Source organism: Piliocolobus tephrosceles, chromosome 18 (genome assembly GCF_002776525.5).
Source record: "Piliocolobus tephrosceles isolate RC106 chromosome 18, ASM277652v3, whole genome shotgun sequence".
NCBI classification, from domain to species: Eukaryota; Metazoa; Chordata; class Mammalia; order Primates; family Cercopithecidae; genus Piliocolobus; species Piliocolobus tephrosceles.
Genome location: NC_045451.1, coordinates 22,860,474 through 22,873,570, shown reverse-complemented (window position 1 = coordinate 22,873,570; position 13,097 = coordinate 22,860,474). Strand labels below are relative to the sequence as shown.

The window sequence follows — 13,097 nt, the reverse complement described above, 5'->3', positions numbered from 1 at the left end:
TAGACAAAGTTACTGTTCTAGTAATTTTTCTAGAAGGAAATGACAAATAGGCTCTAACTGTAGGGGTACTGGAAGAGGTTATTGTTATAATCAGTTTAGTATAATTAAGCCCAATTTAGATAAAATACAGCATATAATATTGAAATTACATGCTGAAGATTTGGGTAAGCAATCAGTCAATATGACATTCAAGATAAATGCTATAGAGAAGCTGAATTTATTTTGGATTTCAGCCATAATAGGAGGCATACCTTGTTTTTTTCCTCCTTGCTGTTCATGCTGTAGCTAGTGATATAAAGTTCCCTGGGGAGTCAGTAAGGTACATCCTGGAGGTATTGACATTATTTATTTATTAAATTTATTTATTTATTAAATAAATAAAAAATGAAGCTAGGAAAATCAGATTCAGCCAGAGTTTGATGTATGAAATGTATTTAAACTCTGAGGAGATACTTAATACCTCTTGTTAGTGTTTTGGGAATGTATTTTTACAAATGCAGCCATACCATGTTAACCCTGTTGGGCAATTTTCTAGTTATTGTTTTGAGTTATACTGATGTTTCTAGCTTAAAACACCTGAAGTGTCTTTCCTTTATATGTTTATGCAGCATGTTTACACTTTTTTTTCCTTCAAATGAGTACTTTGTGTTTTCAGTTCATATTTCCTTGTGAAATGCAGCCAAAGCTAGTAATACAAAATGTAGAGAGCTGGAGTTCTAGAACCTTTTGTTCTTTTATTGTGACATTTTCTTGTATGCAATAGCAATGTAATAGTGATGTAATGGCCATGGAAATTATTCTTTTACATCTCTAAATAGTTAAAAAACTACCCAAACACTAGCAACAAGATTGAGCCAGATGAACCTCTTGCTTCCCTCTTAAGAACTTAAGGTGGGCCACTGACCTAGGTGGCTTCTGTGGAGCTGCTTATGTGCTTCTGGGATCAACCGCCTCATTTTTCCCGTTTGATATTCCCAGTAAGTATGCAGTGCCATTGACAAGGTCAGAATCCTGTCTCTTTGGGAAACAGGCATGCTGAAAGTAATGACCGATGTTACAAAATGTTCTTCTTATCTAGCCATTACCAAGCCTAAACCACATTCTCATCTGCTGCTTTTTATCATTCTTGCTACACAACAAAAGTGATTCCCACATCGTGTTTCTATTCCTTATGTATAATTATTAGATGTTCTTGTACAAATGCAAATGCCATTAATGCTTGACAAATATCAGGAATTAGTGTATGAGGACTTGTGAATTTATTTGTTATGTGATGTTTCTTTTTATGTTCTGCTCTCCATGTTTTCTAATATTTCTGTTTTTGCATGTACTTCATGAAATATGCATTTGAGTCTCCTTTTTGAACTTAAGTACCTAATGAAATCTAGCAGGGAATTATGAATTAATGTATGTTTGTATGTCTTTTGAAAAACACATAAAGCATGGCTAACAAAAAGCCTGTGTTTTAGGGACTCAGATTGTCATATAAGTAAAGTCTTAGTGACTGTTATTCTTCCTTAAGACTAAGTTTTGAAAACGTTTTTCATGCTTTTATTTTGATGCATTTAAATTGATGTTTTTCTCTTGTTACTAAAATTGCTGAAGAGAATCAGGAGGTAGTGTTGAAGTTCAGTCTTTTGTTATTAGTGGAGGGTTTTAGTAGCATGTGTTTTCCTCATGTATCTGACCCTTTGCCAGTAGTATTTAATACAGTGGAAATTAGATCTTACATTTGTATTTCATTATATATTGCCATTACATCATCAGCTTTTCTGTACATTTTTGCTTTTCATTCTATTACAAAACATGCAATAGGACAGGGGAAGACACAGAAAATGAATGGGTTAAGAAAAAGAGGTAATTGACTAAAACCTTGGTAAAACCAAGTATAATCAGAGAGTTTCTTTTTTCTCTTTTAATGATTGACTCTATGAAATCTTACATATTTACCTACCTATGTAGTTACCATTTTCATTGCTTCCCTTTTTGAAGGAAGAGGTTTAGAGTGGAGATATGACCGTGCTTACTACTCCTTCCCCTCACAACCCCTCCATGCAATTAATCACTAAGTCTTTCCCATTAGGTCTCCCTCACCTACTTTTTTATTCTTTCCAGTGTACCATTGTAATTTATGGCCATATTTTTCCATACCTAGGCTATCTTTATTGGGTACCCTGCCTACTCTTTCTACCTTCTAATTCATCCTGTACTCTGCTGGGAAATTAATCCTAGGAAAGAAAACACTGACAAAACTTGCTTCATATGAATGTCTTAATGAATAAACCATAAACAATGTTAGTTCATAAAGCCTTCAGGACAAGGTCTTGCATAGTGTGGCACCTTCCTACCTTTCTGTCTTTACCTCTTGCTGTTCTTTTACACAAACCAGTTTCTCTGGTCAATAATAATTGGGTCACTCCCAATTCTTGTTGCTAGTATCATCTATATTGTTTTCATGATTTTCACTCACTTGGAACATTGCTTTTTTCCTTCCATTTTTTTTGTTTAAAACAAACAAAAATATCTATGATATTTTCACGGAATTTGAATAATAAGAATGCAGTCTTGCATATTTACCTGTGTGGTCACCATTTCCATTGCTCTTTATTGCCTTGTGTAGATGCAGATTTTTGCCTAGAGTCATTTTTCTTTTGTCTAAAATTTAATTTTTATTTTAGTGTCAGTCTGCAGGTGATGAATTCTTTCAGCTTTTGCGTGTTTGAAAAAAACTCTGTTTTATCTTTATTTTTAAAGGCTATTTTCTCCAGATACAGAATTCTAGATCAACAGGTTTTTGTCTTTTGCTTCCTGTACTCCACCTGTCTTCTGGGTTGCATTATTTCCAGCAAGAAATCTGCTGTCGTCCTTCTGTTTCTTCTATATGTAACATTTCTTTTCTCTGGCTGCTTTTAAGATTTTTCCTTAATTACTGGTTTTGAGCAATTTGATTGTGGTTTTCTTTATATTTCTTGTTCTTGGAGTTTGTTATACTTATTAGATCATGGCTGTATAGATTTTATCAAATTTGGAAAACTTTTGGCCATAATTTATTCAAATGTATTTTCTCCCCTCCATTTTCTTTTCTTTTCTTTGGAGACTCCAATTATATGTCTTTTAAGCCATTTGAAGTTGTTCTTCAGCTCACTGTGATGGTATTTTCATTTAAAAAAAATTTTTTTTGTTTCATTTTATATAATTTCTATTGCTATGCCTTCAAGTTTATTGATATTTTCTTCTATAATATCTAATCTAATTATTCCTATCTAGTATATTTTTCATCCTGAACATTGTAGTTTACATTTCTAAAAGCTAGATTTTGGTCTTTTGATATCTTCTATGTCTCTTTGCAAACCTTTTGAACATCTGGAATATAATTATAATAACTTAATGCCTTTGTCTTCTAATTTTCATATCTTTGTCAGTTCTGAGTTTGTTTTCTTGATTTGATTTTTTTTTTTTCACTCAGTATTGATCTTTTTTTTTACATGCCTGGTAATTTTTTTTTTTTTTTGGGACAGCGGTTCACTCTTGTTGCCCAGGCTGGAGTACAATGGTCCGATCTCAGTTCACTGCAATCTCCGCCTCCCAGGTTCAAGTGATTCTCCTGCCTCAAGCCTCCCGAGAAGCTGGGATTACAGACACCACCATGCTCAGTTAATTTTTTGTATTTTTAGTAGAGATGGGGGTTTCATCATGTTGGCCAGGTTGGTCTCGAACTCCTGACCTGAGGTGATCCACCTGTCTTAGCTTCCCAAAGTGCAGGGATTTCAGGCATGATCTACCGCGCCTGGCCATGCCTGGTAATTTTTTGTTAGCTACCAGATATTGTGAACTTTATTTTGTTGGGTATTGGATATTTTTGTATTTCTGCAAATATTTTGAGCTTTGTTGTGGGACACAGTTACATTACTGAGAAACAGTTTGATCCTTTTGGGTCTTGCTTTGTTAGATAGGGCTGGAGCAGGTTTAAATGTGGAGCTAATTGTTATCCACTGCAAAGAGAAGACCTTCCTGAGAACTGTACCCAGTGGCTCATGAATTGTGAGGTTTCCAGTCTGGCTGGTGAGTAGGCACTATTCACAATCCTGTCTGAGTCCTGGGTACTGCACCCTCTAATCTTTTGAAGTGGTTCTTTCCTTGGCCTTGGGTAGTTAGTTTCTTCACAGTCACATAGTAATAGTACTCTGCCAAATATGTAAGGAGGACCTTCTGCAGGTTTCTCTGGAGCTTTCTTTTCACCCTGGTATTCTGTTGCAAACTCTATCTGCCTGTACTCTCAGCTAAGGAATCTGTTAGGCTATTCAGACAATGGGTGTTAGTCAATCAGTGTTCAGACAATGGACATTTGTCAATTAAGGATTGTCTGAAAAAGCATTGTTTCAAATCTTATATCTATTTTTTTCCCAATTATTATACGTAAAAGGGTAAATTCAGTTCCTATTACTCCGTCTTGGCTGGAAGCAGAAGTCTTTTCTGCTAATCTGAATTTTCAAAATCTTTAAATATTCAGGCAGAGTCCACTCTTTCCCTAATGTTTTTAAAAACAGGTTTAGTTGGGAATGGATTTTTTTTTTCTATCTTTTGAACCTCTATTAGTCCATTCTCATGCTACTATCAATAAATACCTGAGACTGGCTAATTTATAAAGAAAAGAGGTTTAACCGACTCACAGTTCCACATGGTTGGGGAGGCCTCAGGAAGCTTACAATCATGGTGGAAGGCACTTCTTCATAGGGCGGCAGGAGGGAGAATGAGTGCTGAGCGAAGAGGGAAGCCCCTTATAAAATCATCAGATCTTGTGAGAACTCACTGACTATCAAGAGAATAGCATAGAGGAAACTGTCTCCATGATTCAGTTATCTCCACCTCATCCTGCCCTTGACACATGGGAATTATTACAATTCAAGGTGAGATTTAGGTGGGGACACAGGGCGAAACCATATCAGCCTCTTTATTATTCTTTTTGGCTTGTGTTGTTGATTATCCTCTTATGTGCAAATGTTTTGACCCTCACTCATGGAGTGTACATTTCCCTCCTGCCCCAGGAAGTTAATTACCATTGTTGTGTTACAACTATTTAATCTTCAGACTTTATTCTAACTTTTCCAGTTGTTCCACTACAGTCTTTTACTGTGAAAAGATCCAGATTAGAATTGTGCATGGTTAGTTCTATCCCCCTTTCAATTTAAAATAGTCCCTTAGTTCTTCCTTCACCTTAAAGACTGAAAGTTTTGAATATTTCTGGCCAGTCGTTTTATAAAATGTTTCCCAATTTCTGTTTATCTGATGTTTTCTCATGGTTATTTTCAGAATATGTATCTTTGGCAAAAAAATCACTGACATTTTTCTCATTACATCTTATCAGTTGGCATATGATTTTAATTTGTTTCATCACTAGTGTTTACTTAGGTCACTTAAGGTGTTTTTTTGGCTTCTTCACTGGAAAATTATTACATTTTTCTTTTTGTAATTAGTAAGCATTTTGTGAAGAAATACTTTGAAACCATGTAAATAGCTTTTCTTTATCAAACATTTAAGTTACTCATTTATTTTTAGTTGGATCTCTATTTTATACAATAGATTACTTTCCTAAACTCGTATGTGATGTCTTGGATTTGGTCTGTGGGAGTCCCTTCACACTGGATATTTTTTTTCTTTCAGCATTGTCTTGCTTTACAGCACAAGTAGATGATGCTGCCTCCTCGTGTGGTTGTGCTTTTTTTTTTTTTTTTATTATACTTTAAGTTCTAGGGTACATGTGCATAATGTGCAGGTTTGTTACATATGTATACTTGTGCCATGTTGGTGTGCTGCACCCATCAACTCGTCAGCACCCATCAATTCATCATTTATATCAGGTATAACTCCCCAATGCAATCCCTCCCCCCTCCCCCCTCCCCATGATAGGCCCCATTGTGTGATGTTCCCCTTCCCGAGTCCAAGTGAACTCATTGTTCAGTTCCCACCTATGAGTGAGAACATGCGGTGTTTGGTTTTCTCTTCTTGTGATAGTTTGCTAAGAATGATGGTTTCCAGCTGCATCCATGTCCCTACAAAGAACGCAAACTCATCCTTTTTTATGGCTGCATAGTATTCCATGGTGTATATGTGCCACATTTTCTTAATCCAGTCTGTCACTGATGGACATTTGGGTTGATTCATCCTGGCTGATACCCTGTGACTGACGTCCTCTCTTCCCAGCATGGACATCCTTTCTCCCCTTTTGGGATCCAGCACCCTGTGCAAAGCTGCCTACCTGCATAGATACCCTCTTCACTCTTTGGGCCCCATACCATTCCCCCTCACCACGTGGATGCTCTTCTCATACCTCTTAGACTTCAACCTTCTGTGCCAGGTTGCTTTCATGTGTTGATTTCTTGACCTACCTTTGGGATCTGTACTGGGCTGCCTCACTGTGTGAGCTCCCTCCTCTCTCCACTCAGGTTCCAACAGTGTCTCTTGATGCATATGCTTCTGGGGCTGAACTCTGTGTCAAACTGCTGCCACCACCTCTCTCTTGTTTAGCTTCCCTCTACACCCTCTCAGCGTCTGACATACTGCCCTGGGCTGCTGCAGGCCTGCTTTTCACCACCATGCCCCTTATCTGACATGGACTCCTACCTTTGCTCAGGTCTGTTTACTAACTTTGGGCTCAGTTGTTCAAAAGAGGAGAGGAAGTATAAACTTTTGACACCAGAGAGTAAATTAGTTACTTGGTGTTTTTGCAGGTAGGATATTCTCACTTATTTGTTGATTAATGATTTTATTTTGGATATCAATAAGGGAAAGTCACTTAAGCCTTTCCATTATAACTACAAACCACATTTAATAGAGAATTAAGACCTAGAGCAGTAAATTCTAAATTTATTCCTGTGAAACTTTAAGATATCTGAAAGAATTAAAATAATATTTTCCCACAATATTTAAAAACATGACATACATTTGTAAAAAATTGATATCTTACAAATCTTCATGTACAAGAATATGAAGTTCTATACTAATTCAACCATGTAAATATACCCTGTTAACCATGTAGTGTACATCTATTAAGAGTATTTTTCTGTGAGTGTAATATCCCTTCCCCCACTTTAGACTATGAATACTGTTCTCTAACTTGTTATTTTCATTTAACAATATGTTGTGGCTTTTATTCTATGTTAATATATATAGCTGAGCTTTCTTTTAAACGTTGTGTTTGTAACTTCACAGTACTCCTTTTAGTGGATACATCATAAATTATTGACCCAGTCTACTAATGATAGATATTTAGGTTTCCAAAAAATTTTTCTATTATGATTAAGACAATTATAACCCAACTACACACATATATGTTTGGATATGGTATCATTATTTAGCATAATCTTAGAAGAGGAATTCCTGTGTTAAAGGAAATGTGAGTTTTAAATTTAATAGAATTTGTTAAAAAATTACTAATTTTTATTTGTACTAAAAATATATTACCAGTTTTCTTACACACTTGAGAATGCTGAATATCTGTACGGTAAGAGATAAATAGTATTTCATTATTGCTTCAATTTGATTTCTTTGATTATTAGTGAGGTTGACATCTTTTTGTGTGATTACTACCTATTTGTATTTCTTCTCTCGATTGTTCATATTCTTTAAACATTATTTTGTTGGCTTTTTTTTTCTCATAGATTTTTTACAACTCTGTATTTTGAAGCTGCTAACTCTATCTCCATTTAATCAACAAATAGTTACTCAGTACCTCTAATGTGCCAGGCACTGTTCAGTGTACCAGGGATACGACAGTGAACAAAGCATCTGAAACTCTTAGCTCTTGTGTAGTTTACATTCTGAGTGGAGAGAGGCAGGTCAAAGATAACAAAAACTTTAAACATATAGTATGTTCTCTGGTGTTCATGTTGTGGAGAAAGTGAAGCAGAAAAGGGAAAATTTGATAAGAGGGCCAGGGAATAACTCATTGAAAATGTAACATAAAGAGCTTGAAAGGTGGGTGAAGGAGGTGGTGAAGCTTGCTTGGAGGAAATTTGTGCTTTGACTTAGACAAGAAATGCATAGATGGAGATAAATGGAAAGGATGGCCAAATGAGGAAGCTTTAAAGTAGTTGCAGGCCGGGCGCGGTGGCTCATGCGTGTAATCCCAGCACTTTGGGAGGCCGAGGTGGGAGGATCACGAGGTCAGGAAATCGAGACCATCCTGGCAAACACGGTGGAACCCCATCTCTACTAAAAATACATAAAATTAGCCGGGTGTGGTGTTGGGCGCCTGTTGTCCCAGCTACTGGGGAGGCTGAGGCAGGAGAATGGTGTGAACCCAGGAGGCGGAGGTTGCAGTGAGCCGAGATCGTGCCATTGTGCTCCAGCCTGGGTGACAGAGCGAGACTCCATCTCAAAAATAAATAAATAGATAAAGTAGTTGTAAATAGAAGTAGTGGTAATTTCCACAAACATATGAAGAAACATTTGACTGGGTGGTGAGAGTAAGAGTTAAGAATTTGCAGACAGAATGGAGAAATTATAATATTTTTTCTGTTTTGTGGAAGTTTCTTAGAGAAGCTTCAGCAATTATTCAAGGAGGAAAAAAGCAAATTTTAGTAAGATTTTAAGATTGATGTACAACTTAGAGGAAGGTCAAGTCATAGATTTTAATATTTGTACTGGTGTGATGGGACGGAAGTAGTCAAGAAAACCATCTGGGAGGTAGAAAGAGTAGAAAAGCCTGGAGAAGGTTGTTGGAATCTTAGCTCTGAACTTGACTTTACTGGGAAGCTGCATCAGGGACTTTGTGGAGAGGAATTAATTGAGGTGGTAGGTGCTACATGGAAGATCGTTAGAGGAAGGAAGTACAAAAAAATATTTCCAGGAGGCATTGATAAAACATATTTCTACATAAAAAAGTTTCATACCATTTTTTTCTTTACTTAAACTATTCAAAATATTGTAGTATTATGAAATATTTACGAATATATTTTTCTCACAGGTGCATTGGATCGTTGTGTGATGGGGATAACAGCAGTTGAAATTCTAAATGCTTGTGATGAAGCTGTTCCTGCTGCTGTCGATTCACTTAGTCATCCAGCAGTCAACCTGAAACAAGCTATGACAAGACGTAGTCTTGCTGCTCTTAAAAATATGGCCCATCATAAGCTACAAACCCTTGCAACTAACCTCTTGGCTTCTGAGGCATCTGACAAGGTAAGTTTTGTATGTGGGCTCATGAAGTGGGTAGACCCCAATTTAACTTCATTTAGTAACATGGCTTTGGCATATCTTAGGAAATAATTTTTGAGAGATGACACTTGAAAAATAAGCTTTTGATTTTCATTTAGGTTTATCCAACATAGTTTGAGTTTTTCAAGTACTTGGCATTTGAAAAAGTAAATTATTCTTACCATTCAAATATTTTAAAATCCTTCCGACTGAATTAAGTGACTTTAGTTTCTCAAATTAGGGCAAACAAGTGTATATAATCTGTCTCACTTTTTGGTAGTCTTTCTATTGAAAGATTGAGCACTAGCTAGTGTCCTAAGGAGTGAAAAAAATAATTTAGGTACAATTAAGATGTCTGTAATTGTAATGCATCATTTTATTAAAATTAGGTTCTGATTTTAGTAAGGTTAAACCATTGTAAAGATTTAAGAAATTGTTTCAGAATAAGTATGATGGCGTTGCAGAAGTACTGACATTTTTCTAAGACCCAACTCAAACACACTTTCCTTACTTACATTTAATAATCAAAGTATAAGTTACTTCTTCAGTTAACAGAAGATTATCCTATTAAAAAAACCAGTCCCAGTTCATGAATTGGTTACTTATCTTTAGTTTTGTAGAGGCTAGCCACTATTTGGTCTGTGGTATTTGTGTAATGTGGTAGAATTAGAACTAGTTTGTCTTTAGTAATGGATAAATGAAACCTAGAGACAATCTCAATATTTCATCTGAATCACTACTTAAAATTCTAGTTCCATCTAAATATTCATTAGAGTTATTAGTGAATAGCACAAATACTTTTAATTTCAGTCTTTCTTGTTGATTTTCATGTTTTTAAATGGTTAGACATGTGAATAAATAGTGAAGGGGTTGAAAGGCTCATCTACAGACTTGAAAATTAACCATGAGTTTGTGCGTGCTGATGACACGTGAAGTACTGTAGGCAATTCCACTGACCCACATCCTCCAGTAATTCACAGTAATGTCACCCTTTGATCATTCTTTCTGCCCTCAATATATAAATGTTTTATCGGCTATGTTGTATTGTGTATTTCAACAATTGGAACTATGAAACTACATTTTTCCTCTGTGCTTTCAGTAGCATACCCGAAAGTTTGTGAAGAAATCACAGCTTAAATGCATTGACCATACCTGTAATTACTTCCAAGGAATCACACAGCTGTGTCTAGGAATTCAGTGTTCATAGCACGTTTTCTGACATGATATGTAATTTGATTTTGAGCAAATTTATAAAACAATATGTTTAAGAGCATGCGTGCATGCTGTGTAACTCCCAGATATATTCTTTTCTTGATGGTATCCCCTAGAAGTAAAAATTTGGAAAAATAATTATATAACTTGAAAATTAAAGAAAAATGAGTGGTACAGTAACGCTTATGAATGGTAAGTGGTCATGGTCCATTATGTGATTTTTACAATCTTGTTTGTCCCTGTTTTAATAGCGTATTTTATAGTGCAATTAGTGATAAAAGCACCAGATATCAGAGACACTACACTTAGGTATTGTAAAATATGTTGCTTGTGAACCTCCTTAGTCTTGTAGCAGTGGTAATTGTTGCCTGGCCTACAAGGAAAACAATTATAGAAGGGAGGAAAAAGGCTTAGGAAGCTGAGGCTGCAGGAGGATAATCACTTTATGAAAAATGTATGTTGGCTGGACCATTAGGGATTTCTGTAACTATTTTCTCATGTTGAGTTTGAGGCTCCTTCTGAAGGGAATATTTAAAGAGCTGTCCTCTGGATAGCTTTCTAACCTCAGGAGAAATAAACCCACCCACAGTTAAAAAACAAACAACTAAGAGCTTCTCAATGGTACAGGACTTACTCTAGGATATTGGATCTAATTTTTTACATGAGTCTTTCAATGGAAAGTGAAGCCTGTATTGAGATACTCTATAGAAAGTGCCCTGCTTTTTGTCTTGGTAGAATGGTGTTAGCAATCAGGGCTATATGGAAGTAACAGATATTTTATTTTGCTAATTGTGTTAATTATAGTGGACATTCAAAACTTTGCAAAGATGGAGAATGTACTATCCTGTGATATTTTTCTCATTAGAAGATCAAGAGGTTATTCAGTAAAATTATACTTTATTATTGTGTAATGAGTCTTTTGCAAGATTGTGTATATTTGAACCCCTTTTCATTTCTCTTGTGACATATATTTTTTTATTTATATTATGATAACTTATATACTTACCTAATTCTCCCTACTGAAATTCAGTCTTTTTGAGAGCAGGGATTTTTGACTTATTTATCTCTGTGCTTTTCCATGACGTCTAGCAGCAACTGCTGTGCAATAACTATGTGTTGAATTGGATGATGTGGAACAGAAGGTGCAGAGAGCCATTTCTTTAGCTTTTTTGCCCTGTCTTTTGCAATTCCCTCATACCTGATTGTCTTAAGACCCCTGCTTTGCAGCCTCAAGTCTGTCTGTGTTCAAGAACCTTTAGATGTGGAGATTCATTAGTAACTTGCATTCTTCCTTTGCAAAAGGAAATTTTGTTCAGTTTTGCATATTCTCCCTTTGGTTTTGGTGAGTGAAGTTATGTAGATATAACTCATTCTCCTCCCTTGCCCTATCTGTATTATCAGTGTTCTAACCCATCCTGAACTTATCTCAACTTTTTATTTTTTATTTTATTTATTTATTTTTTTTTCAGATGGAGTCTCACTCTGAGCCCAGGCTGGAGTGCAGTGGCGCCATCTCAGCTCACTGCAGCTCCGCCTCCCAGGTTCATGCCATTCTCCTGCCTCAGCCTCCTGAGTAGCTGGGATTACAGGCGCCTGCCACTGTGCCCGGCTAATTTTTTGTATTTTTAGTGGAGACGGGGTTTCACCGTGTTAGCCAGGATGGTCTCCATCTCCTGACCTCGTGATCCACCTGCCACAGCCTCCCAAAGTGCTGGGATTGCAGGCGTGAACCACTGTGCCCGGCCAACTTATCTCAACTTTATCCTCTCCTTTATTCCTGTTCCTTTTGGCTGTAGACCATGATAGCTCATTTGTGACAGACTGACATTTTGGGATGGATAATTCTTTATTGTTGGAGGACTGTAGTCTATATAGTAGGATGTTGAGCATCGTTTCTCTCTTCTACCTGCATCTCATCATGCTAGTAGTAGCCTCCTCTTTCCAGTTGTGACAATCAGATGTCTTTAGACATTGTCAAGTTTCCCTTAAGAGGCAAAAAATGGCCCTAGTTTAAAACCACTGCTTCTGGAAAAAAAAAAAAAAAAAACAGGCTTGAAATAGCAGGAATCCTGCATCCTGCATCCTCTATCCTATCCGTCTTTTCCCTTCCCTACCCTGGTTTTTTTAATCTCATTCTTCCTCAGGACAGTGAAGCCATCACCAACCCTTAGTCCCTCTACCCATTTTGGCAGAGTTAGTTCTTACATTCTTTTTATGCTCACATTTTTTTTTGTTTATACCTTTCCCAAAACACTTTTCCCTTTGTATGGGGTATTTTTTGTTCTTGATATTTGTCTTCCCTACTAGATTTTGAACTTCTTCAGGACAGGAATTCAGTTTTTCATCTTTTTATTTCCAATACTCAATGTAGTATAACTATATTACATTGTAGTATAAGTACACATAGAGTATGGTACATACTAGTGAAAAATGGTAATTGCTCAAGAAATTTAGTAGGAAGTTTGAGGTGTCTATTAGAATTGTGTTGTAGAGGAACTTGAATGCAAAGCTGAGGACGTAATTTAATGGGTGCTGACATGTTGAATACTTTTAAAAGGATACTTTTGATTGCTTAAGAAATATTTTGTCATATCTAACATTTTTATGTAAGACACTTACAAATACTGATTTGGGAAATGAATTGTGAGGTTACTGGAATGATAAAGTGAGAGGTCATGGGGACTGGAAAT

General features: G+C 36.2%; 1 protein-coding gene across 3 annotated transcripts in view; it reads left to right on the top strand.

The window, feature by feature from the left end:
- Positions 1–13,097, top strand: part of WDR7 (WD repeat domain 7) — a 386,547-nt gene that overhangs the window by 70,217 nt on the left and 303,233 nt on the right. For all 3 annotated transcript variants that reach the window (XM_023218353.3, XM_023218354.1, XM_023218355.3), the window contains exon 14: positions 8,966–9,180. In XM_023218353.3, the coding sequence (XP_023074121.1) occupies positions 8,966–9,180 (215 nt within the window). The remainder of the gene's footprint in view (positions 1–8,965; positions 9,181–13,097) is intronic.